Source organism: Helianthus annuus, chromosome 7 (genome assembly GCF_002127325.2).
Source record: "Helianthus annuus cultivar XRQ/B chromosome 7, HanXRQr2.0-SUNRISE, whole genome shotgun sequence".
In the NCBI taxonomy this organism is placed as follows: domain Eukaryota; kingdom Viridiplantae; phylum Streptophyta; class Magnoliopsida; order Asterales; family Asteraceae; genus Helianthus; species Helianthus annuus.
Window position 1 is genome coordinate 96,828,401 of NC_035439.2, and position 22,526 is coordinate 96,850,926.

The 22,526-nt window shown below is 39.9% G+C and overlaps 1 protein-coding gene across 1 annotated transcript; it reads left to right on the forward strand.

Moving 5' to 3' along the window:
* The first annotated feature begins 6,659 nt into the window (after nucleotides 1-6,659).
* On the forward strand, nucleotides 6,660-12,107 carry LOC110908770 (plastidic glucose transporter 4). Its single transcript, XM_022153746.2, has 14 exons — nucleotides 6,660-6,875; nucleotides 6,959-7,197; nucleotides 7,996-8,095; nucleotides 8,181-8,248; nucleotides 8,328-8,460; nucleotides 8,552-8,651; nucleotides 8,737-8,849; nucleotides 8,927-9,020; nucleotides 9,721-9,874; nucleotides 10,426-10,572; nucleotides 10,669-10,742; nucleotides 10,818-10,906; nucleotides 11,537-11,651; nucleotides 11,732-12,107. Exons 2-14 carry the CDS (start codon nucleotides 6,975-6,977, stop codon nucleotides 11,912-11,914), a joined length of 1,593 nt encoding a protein of 530 aa, XP_022009438.1. The 5' UTR covers nucleotides 6,660-6,875; nucleotides 6,959-6,974; the 3' UTR covers nucleotides 11,915-12,107.
* Nucleotides 12,108-22,526: the final 10,419 nt, after the last annotated feature.

Genomic DNA, 22,526 nt, shown 5'->3' on the forward strand with positions numbered 1-22,526 from the left:
TGCTCCTAAGGCCCTCGCGGCCCCACTCTTCTGATTTTTTATCAGTCTCGAACTTAGCCTTTTCTTCAGCAAAGGCAACATTAGCTTTCTCAAACTCCTTAGCTTGCCTCACAAAGCGCTCCCGATACTTCTCCCAGTCTGCCCGCTCCTTGACCATCGTGCGCCATTCCCGTACGATCTAGTGATTGGCGGCGCGAGTGTTAGCCTCCCCAACAACATAGGCCTGGTTCAGCCCATCATGGGTTCACGCTCTTTGGCGGTTCACTTCACCAGGAGGGAAGGAATTTAAGAACCAATCACGACACGGTGCAAACTCATTAAACGTCTCCTTTTGCTTTAGATTCCAAGGAGCTTGGTGTGGAGCGTTGCCGCGCGACTCCTCGGTATAGGTTTTGTAATAAAGGTCACCCACAGTATCTTTGGGACCGATGGGAGATCGCGGTATAAACCCTCCAGTGCCACCAGAACTTGCGCCACCAGCAGCATCAGTTTTCTCCTTGTGAGGAGCAGAACCCGACCCCCCAGTGGAAGAAGTTACTTGAGCAGTATGAACGGGGGCATCCGCTGGCGCAGGATCAATCGGGGTCTCAACCTCAGGTTCTTTTCTCTTCTCATGATGGGGCTGGTCAAGCCCCGTAATACGAGTAATTTCCGGACCCTGCGCCGAGATATCCTTCGGATCAGCTCCGACAAGCTTTTCAATAATTTTTTCCTTGGTCTTCTCTTTGGTTTTCTCCTTCTCCTTCTCAACAGCCGTGTCAACGGGTTCCTCAGCGGTTTTCTTCTCCTTCTCAGACTCTACCCCAGCAGTCTTGAAGGGTTTGATAGTCACCTTGGGCCTCTTCTGTGCCGGTTCCTTGGGATCTGTAATAACAACACCCTTCTTTTCAGGGGTCTTCTTTTTGGCCTTTGCAAAAAAGGAGCGTTAAGTAGACGGAACGGCAAAGAAAGTAGGGTAACAAAAAAACTAACCAGGAGAAAATCTATACAGCGAGCGCAAGTTGCTCTGTTTCCCAATCAAGGGAACCCCTCCAACCTTCGAGGCGATAGACACACCAGCTGTGGTCTCAGTTCTACTTCTTTTCCTGCTTACCAATTTGGCTGCAGGTTCCTCTTCCTCTTCTTCCTCCTCTTCATCATGCGCGATGGAGGATGGAGTAGCTCCAGCATCTGTGTTGCGAGAACCCGCACTTCCTGAGCTCTTTGAACCAGCAGCTCCAGTCTTCTTCTCGCCTACGCGCGATAAACCTTCAAATGAGTCACTGATAACCACATAATCTTCCAAGTTACTCTGGCGAAAGCGTAGAGTACCTTTGTCAACAACACCAGCGGTTGCGTGGCTACTTCCACCTTTCTTGCTAGTCACCTCAGGGTCTAAGGTGATAACCTTCTTCCGTTTCACAAGTTTTTTCTTCTTATCCTCAGGGTTAATCCCCAAGTCGCGCAACACACCTGCAAAGATGTTAGACCATGAGCTTAGCTCTCCATTCGAAGATCCCACAGACTCCTCACTGGAAAGATAGACAATCTCTTTCCCAGCAGAAGTCAAAGCACGCAAGGGACGAGGGTTAGGTATATGCGCACCTTCAGTAGCAGAAGGTGGATCAGCAAAAGCTCCAGCAATTGGATACATGAAGTTGCCCTTAATCTCGTCATACCAGTACTGCTCCCCTGCCTCAAGAGGGCGCACACCCATGGACCCACCAAATGTGGGGAAAGCAGCTTGATAAAGGCGCACCTCTACATTCAAAATTCAGAACGTTGAGCGATATGAAGTAAGAAATACAAACATTCAAGGTAAATACTAACCTTTGTCTTGGAACTTCAACACTGGAACTTCCTTGCTATCAGGCGCCCATTGATCACTCATCCGCACTGCAACAAGGACATTCTCTCCAAATACGCGGTTAGGGGTTGCAGTAAGCTTCACATACCGGTCATCCTTCTTAAGAGTCGCCAACTCTTCCTTCTCGATCACCTGACTCCATGGACGGAAAGTCATAGCGATAGGTATCACCTCCTCGCGAATATAGAAAAACTTCTGTTTCCAATCATGGAAACTCTTGGGTGGATTCAACTAGATCTTTCTAGCACCCCCTTGGTTGCCGAAGGAATAGAAGCCCATATTCCGGATCAACTGGTAGAAAGCCCTAAACCTCTCAACCGTCGGCTCGACATCATGAGATCGACAGAGAAATTCAAAGTGTCGAACTCTCACCATCCCTGGTGGACTCATTTGTGAAATATGGAACCCATAGAACTGAAGAATATGGGCCATGAAATTCGTCGCCAGCAACTGGAAGTTGCCCTGATGAAAGAAATCTTCAAACAACGTGATATAAGCCGGCGGTGCATCGGCGGCTGTCTGATTCTGACCGGGATATCTGGCATCCCATTCCGGTGGAAACCGGAAACTCCGTGTAATCTGCTCGAAAAGCCCTAAGTCCCACTTAAGGACGGGAACATGACCTTCTTCTCTGGGATTCTCCTTCTGATGTTCTTCAGCCATGAATGCGAGTTCAAACTTCGAAAATTCCGGAAGAAATTTGAAGATGTGATGAAGAACCTTGAAAATCTGCTACCGTGTTCTTCAAGGATTTGAAGATTCAAAGGAAATTCGAGAGCAAGTAGGAAGTAAGTAGTCTACAGAAGTGGAAAGACGATATGCTCTCGTCTCTCTTCTGATATATATACCCATCGCATTTAATGCGATGGGTAAACGTGCCGGGATCGCCGCACATATAACCAATTAGAAAATGCCATGTAAGGCGGAATTCTCGGGGTGACGGTTACCACGCGTGCGTGGGCCTCACTCGCCTGACGGAAAGCCAAACCGTCAGGGACAACTTGATGACAGACATGTCAGCAGTCAACTCAAATGTCGCCATCAACGACATTTGCACCAACCCGTCAGAATTCAAATTACGAGGGATTTCCCGCCTAAAGTTACTACAAGCTTCATGCAGAAGCTACTAAGACCGTGCATCATCAACAATTAATCAATAACCCTGCGCGTTTTCAACCTTAAAGGCAATCGCGCCGTAGTAACTGAAAAGCAATTACACGCACGACGTCAACCATGTTCAAGCAAGCATTTTACGCATTAACACTTCTTTTTTCTAAGTCCAGAGCTCCAACTACTTACTCCGCGCATGGTGCAGCACTGGAATGGGGGGACTTGAAGGGGTATGGTCCCAAAAAGTCGCGCAGGCCTTCTTCCAGATCGCGCGCAGGATCATACTCCTTAATCAGAAATACTTTCAATCTCAACCTCGCGCAGGTTACTTCAAGAAGCACGGACCTCGCGCGAGGTCTAAACAAGAAAGAGCATTGATTTCAAACACTTAGCATTCTGGATAACAGTCTCCAACACCTATAATCCTGCGCGGGCTAATAACATGCTTAGCAAAGGTCGTGCAGGATCTATAGCGCATGACCACGTCAGATGGTATGAAGGTACAAGTGGCAGATGAAAAGAGCCAATCTGCATTCTCCAGGCTCTGTTTAATCGTGCTCTACGATCGTCTGACGTGCAGGAGGCAAAAAGTATGTAAGGACGCTTACGTGGCACCAACCACAGGGCAGAGACACCTGACCCACGATCTCCACTTACCTGCTGATGGCAGAGGGACAACGAGGCAGACAACATTGACATGTGGCCCCAATCACGGTGCGCTAGCACCAGAAAACTTCTAGAAGCCACTAACGGTCGACACCAGTGAGACAAGAAGCATATCCGCTGCGTTGTCGCCTTCCGGCCCAAGGCCCATCAGCCCACATCCTCTACACCTCTCCGGCTATAGATAGAGACCTTGGTTCATAGGTTAATTCATTCTATTCTCTCTACTCTCACTCTTAATACTCAATTATCTCCTCAAAGCAGTCGCTTATTCTCACGCCGGAGTCTGGTTAAGAGGGAAACCCCCATATTCCCCTCTTAACGAGCTAACGGTGTTCTGTTTTGCAGGATTAGCCGATCATTAAGGAGCTCAGAAACCCAAAGAAGATTAACCCTTATGGTAGGAACATAAACCCAACTAATCCACACTAAAATTAGTTACGTGTTTCTTCATTTCCATGATAGAGTTTCGTTTAGTTTTGGTAGTTGTGATTTATAAATAATATCCAAACGTAATCCCCTCGGGGATAGTAGTTTAAAGGTATCCTTCCCAAAGATAGCAGTTTGTCTGTGTCCCTCCTTGGGACACATGCGTTTTGTGAGTTAACTCACCTCGGGTTGCTCGACAGATAGTTTACTTGGTCAGGTATGCTGGTTAACCACGTCCTATTATGGTTACCAGTATAGGTCAGGTTTAGATATAGATAAGTCACGTATATCCTACACGCATCTAACACATAGCATGCATGTCATACAGGTATACATGTTATTGGGCCTGTCCTAACTCACGGGCTGCTGACAGAAACAGTAACACATAGTCCAAACATGTCATCATATCATGCGGCCCAATAACGAAGTTAAGTGGTCCAGTCGCAACCCAGCGATTTCGAGTCGCAACCGAAGATCTCGAGTAGTGCATATTTTAGTCGAAACCCTTAGATCTCGAGTCAGGTCTCGAGTCGAGATCAGGAGATCTCAAGTCGCAACCGGGCTGGTCTCAACTCCTGAAGCGCCTTGTCTGGTTTCGAGCTGATGATTGATGGTCTCGAGTCGCAACACAAGGTCTCGACTCGTTCCATATGCTGATGTTTCTAGAATTCTCACACTTGTACTATCCAATCAATTTTCATGAGCATGTACTATCCAATCAGATTTTACTAACATGTTTCCAATTCTTTACACTAACCAAATCAGATCAAAACAACAATTTTTCAAATATCCATATCATATTCAACATGTTCTTCACTGTTTCATCCATTTACATATCCCATGTTTATCATTCATCAAAATGGACTAAACCCCCCTATTCTATTACTAAAACAGATCAATCTCTTCATACATATCATAGTTATTTTATGAAGAACATGTTAAACAATCATCTAATCATCACACACCTCCACTCATATAAAATCATATAAAGCACATTGTTCATCAAACAAGTTGTATATCAATATGGCAAGGAATCATCAAGGCATCACGATTTGCACATCATCCATCATTTAAACATTCAAAACAAGCAAACACCTATTATGCAACACATTCATTCAACAATCGGAATGTAACCAACTAACCGGAGCTCGTATGGTGCAAGAGTGTGCGAGAATGGGTGATGAACCGAGCTTCAAGCTTCCGTCTTCCAGCCAGTTTCTCCAAGAAGAGTGTAGGGTGTTGATGAGATTTAGGGTTTTCTAGAGAGAGAAAGGATGAGAGGAGAGAGAGAATGGAAAAGGAATGTTTGGGATTTATGTGATGTGATAGATGCTCAACAAAAGGAATGTTTGCTAGGTATTTAGGTGTTTTATACCCAGGTGGATATGCCGCATACTACGGGCTTAGTGCGGTCTCGAGTGGGTTCTTAGGCCAGATTTAGTGGGTGCAACCCACTAGTTCCAATCCAGCAGATCCCGAGTCGAGACCAAGCGGTCTCGAGTCGGAACCGTGGTTTCGGTACGTAATTATTCATATACCTAGCACATATTTATTTATATAATACACATAACACATCAATAAATCACGTAATGCACATAAATAGATAACAGGTTCTTATTTAATAATTATATATGTATAACGGTATCATACAATGAGGTTAGTTGGGAAAATCCCGAAGTGTCACATTATCCACAAGTTTTGAGAACTTTCGCCCCGAAAGTTAAAGCGCAGCCACTGTCAAGCTAGTAAGTTAACAAGATTCCGCGGGGTGTCACACGAGATCTTTGGATTGTCTGGCCCCACTTGATTAAATAAATAATAAAAAGATATATATTTCTTTTAATGTTTAAGTTATTATATTTAATAGTAAGGGTAGTTTTATCATTTCACATCCACTTAACTGAGAAAACTAACCTCCATCCACTCCAGGGATCATCCGAGTAACAAACTGTCAAACCACATGGAGCACCGGTGTAATTTTCAAAAGTTGGGGACTATAGGTGTTGCTTTACAAAACCATAGGGACTATCCGTGCATTTTACTATTCAGAAAAAAAATATAGAGTAACTTATAATAAGTTTTTAAAAATAGAGTAAACTGCCAAGATGGTCCCTGAGGTTTGGTCACTTTTGTCACTTTAGTCTAAAATTTAAACCTTTTGAATCTGGGTCCCTGTGGTTTTAGTTTTATTGCCATTTTCATCTAAAATTAAAATATGGTCAGATTTTTAAGTTAGCATCTAGTTTTTTGTCTTTTTCCTCCCTTTTAATGAAGGGCAACATGGTCAGCGTTTTTAATTTGTTATATAAAACGCTAAAAGACCATTTTGTCATTTATTAAAAGGGAGGAAAAAGACAGAAAAACTGGATGTTAACTGAAAAAATCTGACCAAATTTTGATTTTAGATGAAAATGACAAAAAAATTGAAACCACAGAAACCCAAATTTAAAATGTTTGAGTTTTGGACTAATGTGCTAAAAGTGACAAAACCTCATGCACTGGCATTTTACTCTTAAAAATATTAAACACCGATTAACATTTAAAATCAATCAGAAAATGATAAACTAATCTTTTAACTAACACATCGGATCGCCAAATTTATCCACAACCCAACCAGATTTCAATTTCATATCATATCCAAATCCCATTCTGTTTTCAAATTTCGCATACTGATCACAGAAGAAGACAACAAATTACAACTCCATCGGTGCCACCAAAGCAACGGAAACAACAACAACTCTTCCGACCCCACCTCCACATTTTCGACTCTACCCCCTCCCTCACTCAACCACCAGTAGACAGACGCACACTCCGTTTCAGATCGGCTGTAATTTTCTCTCTTTATTGATTCGTTTATTACAAACATCACATTCACAAATATCACATCATAATCCTACTTTTTTAATTTAGGTATTCTGTAACCAAAATGCAAGCAATAAACCTTGGTGCCACTGGTTTTCATCTACAAAACCGTGCTAGGGTTTTCTCGTCCGCCAGTCAGTTTAAGACCAAAAACGGCACCGTTTGCGTGATCGGGACCGGTAGGGATGATAGTTTCGGATCGCGACTCCGTTCCGGTGCCGGTTCCGGCGTCGGAAGTGTGATTCGTTCATCTGTGAAGCATAGATCAGTCAAAGCTCAAGCGTCTGGTTTGTTTTGTTGAATTTATGTTCACTAGTTACATTATTGTTGATCTAATTCTGTGTATAAGTGTTTGGTGTTTGACCTAATGTTAGTTGATTGTTTTAGTTGGTGATGAAATCGGTGCTGTTATTGTATCGCATAATACTGATAACGAAATTTAGCTAAAACCGAAACCGAATATTGGACCATATATAGTATCAGTATGGTACGGTACCATTAAAACTGAAAAGTCTCGAATTGGTACCGTACCGCTTGGTACAGATACTGAAATTTAGCTAAATTTAAAACCTAATACAATATGTTCGGTTGGTATCCAAATGGTACGGTACCGTTAAAAGTGAAAAGTCTCGAGCTGGTACCGTCCCACTTGGTACCAAAACTGAAATTTAGCTAAATTTAAAACCTAATACTATAGCATATATGTTTGGTCACGGTGCCGATACCGAAATTTGTCTAAATTTAAAACCAAATACCGTATCGTATATGCTTGGTCAGTACCAGTGCCATACGGTGTTGGTATGGTACCGGTATTCAGTATGAAATTTTTCATCCCTAGTTTTTGTAGCTGAACTAGTTGTGTTAAGTTATTGTTTACAACAGTTGAAAGTGATTGGAGGTTTTAAATATTATTAGGGATTAAGGCAGTTGATATAGGGGAATAGTGTTATTAAAAGCAAGATTTTAGAATTTTAGAACTGTTGACTTTTTTTGCATATAAACAGTTGATTGGTAGAAACTTGTTGTGATAAAACTTTCCTACTGTTTTAATTCTCTAACGAGCTGCGTGGGTAATGATAATGTAGACGGAGATGTTACGCCTGTCAAGAGCCAATCAAGCGGATCGGTTTTACCTTATGTTGGTGTTGCTAGTCTGGGAGCCATATTGTTCGGATATCATCTAGGGTACGCTACTTTACACCTTGTAACTCCGACATATCGTAAAAGAAAAGTTTCACGGTTCTAATTTCGTGGTGTGTATCTGTTTCAGTGTGGTCAATGGTGCACTTGAGTATCTTGCAAAAGATCTTGGCATTGCTGATAATGCAGTTCTACAAGGCAAGATTCACCACACGTTGCGTTTATAACCGTTCTACATATCTTACACGATCATTTTTCATGGGTGATTATCGTGCAGGATGGATCGTTAGCACGCTTCTCGCTGGTGCCACTGTCGGGTCCTTTACAGGCGGGTCTCTTGCTGACCAATTCGGAAGAACAAAAACTTTTCTACTCGATGCAATTCCTCTTACAGTCGGTGCATTTTTCTGGTTTGAAGTTCTTTCGCCTTTTTATCGTTGTAACCATTTAGATGATAATATATGCGTGTAATATAAACATATAATAAAATATATATTCCAGTGCAACGGCTACAAATGTACAGACCATGATAATCGGCCGCTTGCTTGCTGGCATCGGAATCGGCATATCATCTGCTATTGTCCCTCTATACATATCCGAGGTAAATCGTCACAACTTTTTTCAAGCTTACTATTAAACAACAAATTTACCGATATACGTTTCTCACCTGACACCTTCCTTTTTAGATATCACCGACTGAAATTCGTGGCACGCTTGGATCTATCAACCAACTGTTTATCTGCATCGGAATCCTTGCAGCTTTGGTGGCGGGATTACCCTTAGCCGCCAACCCCTTATGGTTATTATCCCATGTTTTACGGTTTTACCAAGTGTTATAGGGAAAATGTTTGTAACTATTTCATGTTTGTTTTCCAGGTGGAGAACGATGTTTGCAATCGCAGCAGTCCCGTCTGTACTGTTGGCGTTAGGAATGGCGATCTCTCCGGAATCTCCCCGTTGGCTTGTTCAGGTTTTGCATAAAAAGTTAGGGCATTGAGAAATGAACATGTTCATGAACGCTTACTAAACGAGATTTCTTGTTCATGTTCGTTCATTGAGGAAATGAAGATGTTCACGAACACCTACCGCACGCAAATGAACCCAAACAAATGTTCATGAACATAAACCAACGTTTCTTATTCATTTAAAAATACAATCTGCATTTTTCATCAGAAAGATTACAAAGAATCCACCAAAAATAAATAAATATTTAACATAATTAACACAAAACTTAAGATTTTTGTCAACCTTTAACACAGACTGAAATTGAAATGATCAGGGATGTTGATGGATGCATATGGTATAACTATGGTTTCAAATTTTAAAAACTAAGGCCAATAAAATAAAAATATAACATGAAAAAACCTTTAAATGAACGAACACACATGAACATATATGAATACATACCTGAACGTTCATGAACATAAACAAACGATCGCAGCCTCTGTTCATGTTCGTTTGTTTAACTTATCGAACGAAATTTCGTGTTCGTGTTTGTTCATTTATTAAACGAATGAACATAAACGAACTTTCTGCTGAATGGTTCACGAATTGTTGGCTGAACGTTCGGTTCATTTACAGTCCTAAAAAACTAGTTTTTTCGTGGGATCATTTATGTATAAATTAGTGGCGTGAACAATGGTTAATGAACTGGGAATATTTACTTGCAGCAAAAGAAAATTGACCAAGCTGAGAAAGCGATAAAAACGTTATATGGTGACGGAAAAGTTGTAGAGGTTATGGCTGACTTAAGTGCGTCTGGTCAAGGTTCAGAAGAACAAGATGCTGGTTGGTTTGATCTTTTCAGCGCCCGATATTTCAAAGGTAACATCAGTACATAACTACATTTATAAGATAGTAAGATACCACGTCATAATTTTAGAGTAAAATGGCATTTTCGTCCCTGAGGTTTGGCCAGTTTTGCGACTTTCGTCCAAAGGGTTGTTTTTCTGCATCTGGATCCAAAAGGTTTGAAATCTTCCATTTTCATCTAGCTCGTTAACTCCATCCATTTTTCTCCGTTAATTCAGGGGTATTTCCGTCTTTATTGTTAACTTAAAGGGCAATTCGGTCTTTTTCAAGGGTATTCAGTCTTTCTACATAAAGTGAAAAAGACCGAATTGCCCTTCAGGTTAGCAAAAATGACGGAAATACCTCTGACTTAACGGAGAAAAATGGATGGAGTTAACGAGCCGATGAAAATGGCAAGATTTCAAACCTTTTGGATCCAGATGCGAAAAAACAAACCTTTGGACGAAATTCGCAAAACTGGCCAAACCTCAGGGACGGAAATTGCATTTTACTCTTTATTTTATTACATCATGTTGTTATGGATCATCTGATTATGCAATGTTGACGTGTATGTGGTACGGCAGTTGTGAGTGTTGGTGCAGCCCTTTTCTTGTTCCAACAGTTGGCTGGAATAAACGCTGTGGTGTACTATTCAACCTCTGTGTTCCGCACCGCAGGAGTTGCATCTGATGTGGCAGCCAGTGCTCTTGTTGGGGCTGCAAATGTTTTCGGTCAGTCACCCGGTCACCCTTTCCTTTTTGGTCTTTCTGATTCACAGTTATAACTTGCAACTGACACGTGATATCTTGATTACGTTGCATTTGCAGGCACAATGATCGCGTCATCTTTGATGGATAAACAAGGACGGAAAAGTCTTCTGATCACAAGCTTTTCTGGAATGGTATGCTATATTGCATAATCTTCCAAAATCTATGCTACGTTTTGTAATCTTTGGTGCCCCTTTTTTGTTTTCAAGGCTATTTCAATGCTGCTGCTCTCGTTGTCCTTCACATGGAAAGTTTTGGCACCGTATTCTGGACCACTTGCTGTTATCGGGACTGTTTTGTATGTTCAATCAACTCAACTTTTAGCTAATCAAGTAGCTATATGACAAACGTTAGGGCTGCAAACGAACCGAACGAACAAGACCTTGTTCGTGTTCGTTTGTTAAGGAATATACGTGTTCACGAACTGCTCATGAACGCTTACCGAACAAGATTTTATGTTCGTGTTCGTTCGTTAAGGAAATGAATGTGTCCGTGTTCGTTTGCTAATTTCAGGCAACGAACGCAAACAAATGTTCATGAATACAAATGAACACAAACTAATGTTAACGAACACAAATGGAAACAAGCCAACACAATTCATGAATAGAATGTATAATACATTGATCCTTATTAAATGTTTATTTGTCGGAAATTCGAAGTACATTAATAAAATATAAAAGCTAAAAACACTAATGAACTACCGAACACAAACGAACACGTTACCGAACGTGGTCTCTGTTCATGTTCGTTCATTTAACTAAATGAACAGAATTAATTGTTCTTGTTCATTCATTTATTAAACAAAAGAACACAAACGAACTTCCCGCCGAACGGTTCACGAAATGTTCGCCGAACGTTAGGTTTGTTTGCAGCCCTAACAAACATTATCCATTGGTATTCTTGATTTTCACCGACATTAATTATACAGGTACGTGCTGTCATTCTCTCTTGGTGCGGGCCCGGTCCCTGCTCTTTTACTACCCGAGATTTTCGCCTCTCGAATCAGAGCAAAGGCAGTTGCTTTGTCACTTGGAATGCATTGGGTAATTCATTTTAATTTTGTTCGTTCTTATTCCACAGGAATGAGTATAACTTGGTATTTAAAATATTTTACTTTGAGCAGATATCAAACTTCGTGATCGGCTTGTATTTCTTGAGTGTGGTAACTAAATTCGGCATAAGCAAAGTGTACTTGGGATTCGCATCCATCTGTCTTCTTGCTGTTCTGTACATAGGCGGTAATGTTGTTGAAACAAAGGGGCGATCATTGGAGGATATCGAGCGTGAACTTAGCCCGGCTACCTGAGGACAATCGCATTTTAGGGGTTGATTATGGTGGGAATAATAAGGTATAGTTTTCGCGGCTCGTTAATGTTGATGCAGGCTATAGTTCTACCTTTCAACTCGTTTCGTTTTCTTGTTTGTGTTCTAGAAACCAACCCGCATTGTAAATTTATGGGTATTTTCTTTTTGATAAAAACTTGGGTTTTCAGTATTTTTTTGTTCTGGTTTCGATCGTATATCTCTCGTTTATTGCTAAAAAGGATAACAAAATATAGATCACACTAGCTAGATCACAAACTACTGATACATCAAAGAGATCATAGTCACTTATAAGTTATAATCATGTGATTTCTTTGTGTGTAATATTTGTGGTATTTAAAATGTCCAATGTTAACAATTGCCTGTTGCGCACTCGTTGCCAGTTGTGTGACGACGGCGTGTTAGTGAACTGTAAATCATCGTTAATAGTATGTTGGTCTACCTTTAGTACAACATGGGAAACGTTAGTTAGATCTGAGGACAGAGGAAACATAAGCGTTATTGATTATTTATAGAGTATGGTTGCCACTATATAAGAAAATGTTTGTGTTTATTTGGACAAATCCGATTTCTCAATTCTTTATACCAAAAACAACAGTTCTCTCTCAAACTTCGTACTAGTCTAGCCCATGTACCATCATCCGGATCATCATCATTCCCAAGTTTTGACTCTCGTTCGATGACACGAACCGTTGTAACTTGTAATTTATGGTCATGGTTACTTCAATTGTTACTGCGATAGAAAAAATACGTAAGGATGGCAGGTAAACGAGCAGCAAGATGCGCCGCAACACCCTTTTGAATATCAAATCCAATTCTAGCGAAAATGAAACTTTGGTTATTTGGAGTCGAGAAATTGTTGTTCACGACCCTCTGCACTCTGTCCAAAAACCCAACAGCTTCAGGAGCAAGGGAACCAAAAGTATCAGAGGCAAAGAGAATGAAGAGATATTGATTCTCAACACTAGCTTTGTCATGCTTAGCAACTTTCCTTGATTATGCCTTCAACATAGCCCGACCAGCCACGAAACGGTTTTCCATGAGCCCGACGAGGGGGGATACTCCGGTAAGGTCCACACAAACGTGTTTCCCTCCCGCCCAATCGAAAACAAGAACATCCGTCGGTCGAAGAGTGGACCTTCATTCAAGTGGGTCTGTCAGGAAATTCAAAGGGGCCTCCTTTTTTTTTGCAGAAATTCCAGCCCACTTAAGCACATCACATTGGACATCTTTGACTAAGTCATGTCTGTATTTAAAACCCGGCAGCTCCTTACAATGGAAATATCTTTTAATTCTTTCCTTTAGTGCTAATGATTGCATAAATCATATATACTATTCCTACTTTTCATGTGTAGCTTGCAGCTTTCATCACTGAGATGAACTTTGTGGATGCTGTCGGCTTGTCTCCTTGGATTGTGATTCTTTCTCATGTTGCAGTATGAACTTCTACAGAATTTTGATCACACAAAATTCGCGCATGATTAGCTACCAACCAATCCATCCCTAATACGACATCGAATCCGGCTAGATTCATTAGTAAAAGGTTAGCGGTGAACTTATGTCCTAAAAATTCTATCTATCCTTTCTGAAGGATTTCGCTTATGTTGATAGAACTTCCATTTGCCGTTTCCACCATACAAGCTTGGTGAAGTCTAATTAGTGATTGATTGAGTAATTGACAGAAAGTAGTATTTATAAAACTTTGGTTTGCACCAGAGTCAAATAATACTTTAGCATAGACATCATGAACGAGAAACGTACCGGCAATTACATCCGGAATCAACTCGGCTTCCTTAGCTGTCAGTACAAATGCTCTGGCATTCTTCTTGGGTCCTTCTGTTGCCTTTTCCTTGTTGTTAGTTGTTGTAGCTAGTTTTGGCCAGTTTGGTTTGACATGGCCTGCCTCTCTGCAGTTGTAGTGTCACACTCCAATCGATGGCGGAAACATCGGGCGTGACACTGAGCGAAACATATTGTCCAGGAGAATCCATAACAACTATTAAATTACCATATATTTAGCATTCACGTCCCATACCATGAACATATAAAGTAAAACAGTTATTACAGACATAGTTTCTCAAAGACAATTAAATTGTTCCGACAACTCAGATTTAAATATGACGTTTCTAGACCTCCTAACTTGATTGCATAATAGCAAGCATAACATAGCATCCTAAACATATGTCACATACGTTAAAATAAAATCAATACACATAGTGTAAAGGTGAGCATACAAGTTTAATAGCATATAGTAGCGAAAGCGATTTACGCATAACCATCATCTAACACGTAGAAATGTGAAGCAAGTAAGCTATCGACAATGAAATATGCGCGGACGTGACTGCAAGTTGTAGAATGCGCAACACATATCACCACTATGACACGTGAAGAAAAGCCCTTCACAACCCCTGTCCACGACAGGTGCTGAGTCCAAACTATAGTACTATCGTTGCTAAGGTGTCAGGCAACAGTCACTGTGTAAACATAACATACAAGCATTCATCGAATAACACGTATAACATGCGAGAGCGGTTAGCGTGTAAAAAGTGTTTGCGTTGTGTGATCGATGTGATTTGATATAAGTAACGTATGTAACACCCAAAAGTGCATAAAGCAAAAAGGGATCGAGTATACTCACAGTTTGTGTTTAATAAATAAACACAAGCTTGGATTGAAGGGAGCGCTTGAGAGTTAGCCTGATCAGAGAACGATAGTGTAAGCGTTGAACAGTGCATATAACAGTGTGTCGGTGAGATGGGGACGGATGGTGGTTCGGTCGGAGGGTCGTTCGACGGAATAAATGTGTTTGTGAAACATTTGAACTTTGAAGTTTTCGTTGTAGCATTTTGAAAAGTGTGAAGTGTTTCTAATTATCAGGTCATCCGGTCGGATGGTCATCCGGACGGATGACCGTTCAGTCGGATGGCCATTCGTTTGAAACTGATATTCCTTGAAACTTTATAAAATAGTTTAAGTGTTGAGATTACAAGTTACCTAGTCGAATAGTTGTTCGATCGGAGGGTCGTCCGATCGGACGGCTATCCGATTGGGTAACCAGTTTGTTTGAAAACTTTGGAATTCAGCCAAGTTAGAAAGTTTTTACGGTTTAACCGAGACGGTATGATGACGTGTTAAACAATGGAAACCACACTAAGTTTAGCTCATCCGCTCGGACGGGAATCACCCCATTCGGTCAGACTTCACTGTTCAAGATGAAGTTTCATGTTCAACCCGTGAATCGGTCGTCTCTTCGATAGTAATCTGTTCTCGAACCGGCACTTCACTGGAGAATGATCATAAGGCCCGAACGAGTCTAGATTCTAACGGTTTTGAGTAAAAAGTTAAGAATGTTGAAGAAAAGTGGAAATCAGTTGGATAATGTTTAGATTTAGTTGAGATCATTGTAAAAACATGTAGAAATCTGTTAGATCCGAACCGTTTTTGATGAGATGAGGTCACACTTTAGTGTTCATGAGGAACCATGGTGACGTCATCCTAGAACAGCTCAAAACCAGGTGATTTCATGGTGAAATTGTGAGATTTGGTGGAGGAGATGATGAGAAAGTGTGTGATGAAGATGGAAGTACAAGATTTAGAGTGAAAACTTACAAGAATCGCGAGGAATAGAGAGAAATGAGCTTGAGAGTGCACGGGTCAGAGGGAGCTGTCACATCAATAAACAGTTGATGTGACAGTGGGGTATTTATAGTGTGAGGGTGAGAAAGGCGCTGCAAAGGAAACGGGTCGGACGGCCTTTCGATCGGATGGCCATCCGATCGGATGGTCATCCGGTCGGATGGCGCGTGCGGGTTAGTTTTCCGTTTTCGTTTCGTGCGTTGAGCGTTGCGTTTTAGCGGGTTGCGAGTAAGCGATGCGATAGTTTTAAACAATAGTTACACAAATAACATAACTCCTAATCATCATAAAAGTATTACTTAGTTCTCGAGTTCGCGATGAGATTACGTTGCGATAGATTTGCGTTTGCGTTTGCGAATAATCATCTCAACAATACATATGAGGCACACACAAGTAAGCACACAATAACACACACATAGAACAATACAAATAACTGCGATTGCGATGCGATAGCGATGTGATTAACATTTAGTAGATTAGCGTTTAGTTGCGTTTATCGCATTGTTACTTCACATATTACAAATCGTAAAACAAAATAGCGGTAACTAACATACATCGATTATCGAGTTTGAGAGTACAAGCAATAGTTAAGCCAAAAATGACAGATCTGAATAGCAATCTGATCTTCCTTTGACTTTGACTTTGACTTTAAAAGTCGGGTTGTTATATGTAAGCATATTTTGGCATTAAGTTTCTTCCTACACTCTTCTTCCCTGTGTCCCAATATCTTGCAGAAGTTGTAGTACCTCGCACATCTTCCCGTATGTTTCTTTTTACAGGATTTACAGAAAGGCGATGAGGAGGATGAACCTGTTCCGTTCCCACGGTAGGAATTACCAGAACGTAGTTCCTGGGTAATTCCCGGGGCTAGATTCTTCTTCTGGTTTTCTTCCTGTGTGTGTACCAGTCCATCTGTCACAGTGTTAGCAAGCTCCACTGTTTCTTCAATTGTTTGTGGTTTAGCTGCTTTGACCATATCCCTAATTTCACTGGTTAATCTCCAGATGTAACGGGAGATTAATACTGGTTCTGGCGAAGTCAGTGTTGGTACTATCCTAGCATACTCGAAGAACTTGGTAGTAAATTCACGACAATTTACCCCAATCATTTTATGGTTTAGAAATTTATTGGCTATCTGCTCATTTTCGTGAGGAGGGCAGGATTTCCTTTCAATTATTTCCTTAAAATTATTCCATTCCATATTATAGACCATATCACTTCCCCTTGATTGAAGAATGGTATTCCACCATTCTAATGCTTCATCCTTGAAAAGGTTAGAAGCATACATGATCTTATCCTCATCAGCACATTTACTAATCTTTAAAACTGCTTCAGTCTTTGACTCTTTTCTAACCATCATAAGGCTGAAATGGCTCCTTCATTACCCGAGAATTCGATTGGTTTGCATGACAAGAATTCTTTGTAAGAACAACCATAAGCGATGGTTTTCTTGCGTTTAGGAATTGGAGCTTTGATAAGAATACCATTATCTCTGTTAACGTTGTGACTCGACTCGGTGTGCGTACGTTTACTACCTATAATAGTATTATCGTTTACCGACTTTTTATTAATAGCGTCGATAATAAATGGCATGGCATCTATTATTCCTTGAGCTACTATATGTTGTATTGCACTTTTATCCATTACGGAGTCAGACATGTGTCGATAGGCGTCGGATGTATTTTGGCCACTCATACTGTGAACTCAAAATTTGTCAAAATAACATAAAAATCATAATATAGATATTGAGATTTATTTACACAGAATAACACATAAGTTATTATATTTCCTAACATAAATGTTTAAGTTTTAGGTATTAAAAGAACACCTAAATTGTCTTAAACATGTGGCCCTGATACCACCTTCGGTCACAGCCCCCGACCCTACCCTAGGAGAGGGAGCCGTGAACCAGTCAAATGGTATCGGTGTTTATTAAATTTGCAGCGGAACAAATAATCAGGATCGTAATTAGGAAATAATTTCAGAGTTTGTAAAACACCAAACTTTTAGTATTAAACACATGGGCTAAAACCCATGTTCCATTCAAATGTTTTTATAGGGATAAACCCTAATTGCTGAAAGCATAAATTTCTTATTTTATTCAGGTAATCATAGCCACTTTATTTAAGCCTTCAGTGCTCCATAGCGGGCTTCTATTACCTTCATAGTAAGTTACCCGAAACGCGTTCGAAAACATTTTATCAGCAAGAAATACTGGCGAGTTCATCCCATTTTATAAAAAGACACATTGTTATATTTTATAGTATCAAGAGCGACTACAATGTTTATATCTATCAATTACTCAAAACAGTATTACGACTGGGGCCAATCCCCTGTGCTCGTCGTCATATTACTATTGGATCCTGTCACCCAATAGTAACGTTTCCTGTCACCCAATAGTAACTTTGGACAAGTGATGTATACAAAACCCTGCATACCGGCAATAATTTCAGAATACAAAGACTTAATCACTGTAAGTATAACTGATAAACATTTAGGGTTTTGCAAAGCATTTTAAGTAAAAAGAATGTCTCACAATAATGTGAGAAAAAGGAGAATGACTCACTTTGTAACTTTAGGGTTTAACTAAAAGCTTCCTGATAATATTTCCTGGTAAAACTTCCGAGTTCCTAATAAAATATACAATGCACACGTGTTAGCATAATAACCCAATTCAAACTTTATCGATACATCACGAGATCAAAACCCCAACGTAGTTAGCAAAGTGTAGCCTTATTCAGGTAGCACCTTGACATCCGTTGCTGGGTTCAGGATCAATCGGACAGGGTATCGAATTAGTGATTAGGGTTTAAATCACTTACAACGAGGAAAAGCTTCATGAAATTAGGAATATTGGGTATAATATTCTCGAGCAGAAAGTTGAGAGAGAAAGAAAGCTTTGAACGTTTGAAACTGCAGACTAAAAGCTCTATTTATAGCAATTCTGATACTCCATCGCGACCCGTGGTAGCCTAGGCTTATCCTATCGCACCCCACGATAGCCCCTAGCTAGGGCATATGTGGCATTAGTCACCAGTATATGCTTAACACGTGGACGACACGTGTCCCAAGGCGTGTCCGGAAAGTTATTAGGCTTTCGCCACCCGCGGTAGGTTACTATAAGTCTGTCGCGGCCCGCGACAGAGTTGAAATTATTTTTTTTCATTTTTCAAGCTGACTATCGTTATGCAAGTTTGGGTTTTCGATTACGAAGTGTTTTGGGACATTTTTAAGGGTTGTTATAATATGGTTATGTTTATCTTATGAAGCATAAACATGAAACATTTGAAAAGTTCAAGGAGTACCAAAACGAAGTAGAAAATCAGCTAAATAGAACTATTTAGATGCTTCGATCAGATCGAGACGGTGAATATCTTAGTCAGGAATTCGTCGACCATCTAAAGGATTGTGGAATAGTTTCACAACTCACTCCACCTGGAACATCACAAGATAATGGTGTGTCTAAGTGGAGAAATCGAACTCTATTAGATATGGTTCGATCAATGATGTGTCGAACTACCCTTCCACGCTCCTTTTGGAGTTATGCTCTGGAAACTGCCGCAAGACTTGTGAATATAGTGTAGGATCGGGATTCGATCAAACGAGTCGTTCAGAAGAGATCTCGATCAATACGAAAGGCGGAATCAGACGTATTGATGTTATAGCAGCTTGATTTGCACTTAGAATCACTTTAACTGTCGATTGTATTGATTTGATAGTGTTTACAGATCGTTCAACACTTCGGCAGCACTTCGTCTCCGGAATCACAAAGTTACAAATGAAGACCTAGACTCACCTATTTATAGGAATGCCAGACCCCACGAACCAGACTAGTCCAGACCCCACGAGCTGGCCAGGTCGCACGAACTGGCTAGAAAGCACGAACTGCCAGAAAGCACGAACTTGGTCAGCCACTTCATGAGGGGTGGCTGGTTCAGGTCTGTTTCCCGTTTCTTTCGTACAACGCGTCCTGGTTTATCTATTCTAGTTTACAAGACAAAGTCAACAGACATATGCACTAACAAACTCCCCCTTGGATGTTGACGAGTCTTCAGTGTGTCGAGTCTTCCGTCTTGATCAGTCTTCACGCTCTTACTAAAGTATCTTTCTCTGTAAGCATCCTTCAATTTCTCTCGTACTCTCCCAGAATCTCAATCTGACTCTTCAAATTCTCTTGATCAGATCTCTTGATTCTTTAAACTCTTCAGCATTAGCAGTTTCTATCTCGAACGCTATTCCAAGATCTGAATCTGGCTCTTACGTCTTTAGACTCCCCCTTTCAATAAGCTGGGATCGCAGTCTGGAATTCACTATCTGCAGGCTTTGGATCGGAAACCTGGCTCTGATCTTCATATGCTTATGCGGAAAATCCTCAGGAGTCGAAACCTAGCTCTTTCAAAGCTTTTTACCTGCACATACTCTACCCAAAACATAAGGTTTTTTATTTATAACAATTTTAGAAACTACTTGAAACATTCTCAAATCAACATGATCTCTCATTTATGATCTCTGCTTAACCACTTGTATTCATAACACTCAAATTTTGATTTCAAATTAATGAACCATTTAATCATTTCAAAATCATTTCTTATTTCAAACAAACTCTCCCAACCCTGTTGTCGTTCATCATGTTTAGCACTTAGAATTTTGAAAATCAGCTTTTCAAACATCAGTTGCCGAAAATAATATGAAAAAAATCTTTTTGAATTTTCAAAATTTCATGCTAAAACATATTGAAAATCTTTTTGGAATTTGGGAAATAAACTATATACAGACATCTTTTTGTGAGTTTGTGTAAGAGGATCATATCAGTTTTTGAGACTTATCGCTAACACCGTTGATCTTGATTTAATCTTTAAGTTTTAAACAAATTTACCTCTGATTGTCAGTATTGTTGTCCACTTAAACTTCTACACAAGTTTCAATTGATTCGAGATACGAATTAGTGTTTTAAAGACTTAAACTTATTCGCGTGTCCCACCTCAGAATATACTCTCGTATCAAAATTCCCTAGATTCAGTCTTACAGGTGAGTATACCAATTTGATATCTGTATCTGGGTTAGTGCGAGACCTTGAGAGCTCAGGTATGAACTTCCGTTCAGTCAAAGAGATGAAGGCTCGACTTTAGGTGTGTTTCCTTTAGGGAATCTTTTCTTCAACATCAATTGATTCATATCTTTCGATATTTTTCAATTTTTATGCAGAGGGTAAGCTTTTAAAGCGCTTAAAGTATTATACGAGATCTAGGCCATTGCTTCCGCAATATCAGAAGATCAGGTATAATACCCTAGATATCAAACAGTATAAAGACCTAGTATCTCAGAATTAGGCAATCTCTCAAACAAGATTTCGGGGGTTACCCATATATCCGAGAGATGTTCCCCACGAGATAAGTAAGTATTGATATTTAGGTTTATATCTCAAATTCAATCTACTAGTCGTGTGAAGTCTAATGGCACATCATCAGTGAGACTTGTTTAAAAACATTTTGACTTTCCATTTCTTTAGCATGTTGTGATAGTCCACTGATGTACTATCATTTCCTCTTTTTTACAACAAAACTCATTTTTGATTTTTCAATGTTTTTGGATTTTTTATTTTATCATGTTTTTGGATTTTTCAAATTTTCAAAATTTCTAAATTTTTTACTCCCCCTAAAATCAAAAATATGTTTTAATTTTTGATTTTCAAGAAAAATTTGAAAGTAAAAGCACTAAACTATACAAATAAAATGACAAACTAATGTGAATTGCTTCAATTCTCCATTCTTTTGGCTTAAACAATCAGCACTCCCCCTGACAACAAACTATTTTCCTATAATGATTTCAAAACACTTAAGTTTGTTTTAATCAAAATGGTTTTTCCGGAAAATTAGTTTTGTTGATTTCACACATCATGGAGATTCATTCATCACTTTGTTCTTTCAACCACTTGTAAAAATTATCACTTGTAGGTTTTTCACAAAAATATTTTTTATTTCTAAGAAAGATGCCGATTCATGCTCCACGATTACCAACATTGGGAGCTCCGATAAGTCAGGATTTTAGACAAAGAATGCTGACACCCAAGCCTGACCAGCTTTGGGTGTAACCGGCTCAATTTCACTTGGTCTTTGAACATTCCTTTTTGATTCATAGAATTCTTTTACCCCTTTGGCCCTTCCATCAACCATCTTACCAAAGATATGTTTCACTTTGCCATTAAATGCTTTTTCGACATCAAATTCTTTCTTTTCAGAAAAGAATTGATTCAAAATTTCTACTTTTCCAAATTTTGATTTTAAATTTGCAGCCCGCAATGGTGGAAAGTTGACATCATCCATTGGCGGTACTGACTTTTCTCTTTATAGCTCAACTTGTGGCTCCTCTGACTTTGACGAGTCAGATTCATCGCCAGAAAGTGGCTCCTTTGCTTCCGAAGAAACAAATTCATCGCCAGATTTAACATTCGATTTCTTAGCAACCCACGTTTGGTTGTTAAGATTCACTCTTCTTTTGTAAAACCTTTTAGAACACTCACCAACTTCATATGTTGAATTTTTAAACATTTTAAATTTTTCAGGTGGTGGTTTAGTTTTATCAACAACTTTTTCTTTGAGTTTGGAAGACACTCCCTGTTGTGTGTTGGTTCCCTTTGGACTGTTCCAGGTGATATGACCAACTTTTTTGCATCGATAACAGGTTCTTGTCTCCTTTTTTTTATTAGCTTCATTCTTCTCATGTTTCTGTTTTTCTGCAAGAAACACTTTGTTCGACTGCTTCCAGAATGAGCTCTTTTTCTCTTCTTCAGAACTTGCCCCTGAAACAAATACTGTTTTTGATTTAAAATCTTTAATATTTTGATTTTTTTCAACATCAAAACCCAACCCCTTCTTTTTGAAATTGCTTTTATGATTCGGTTTCTTTTGATGACCTAGACCAAAACCTTTCTTTTTGTTTAAACATTGTTGAACTCTAGA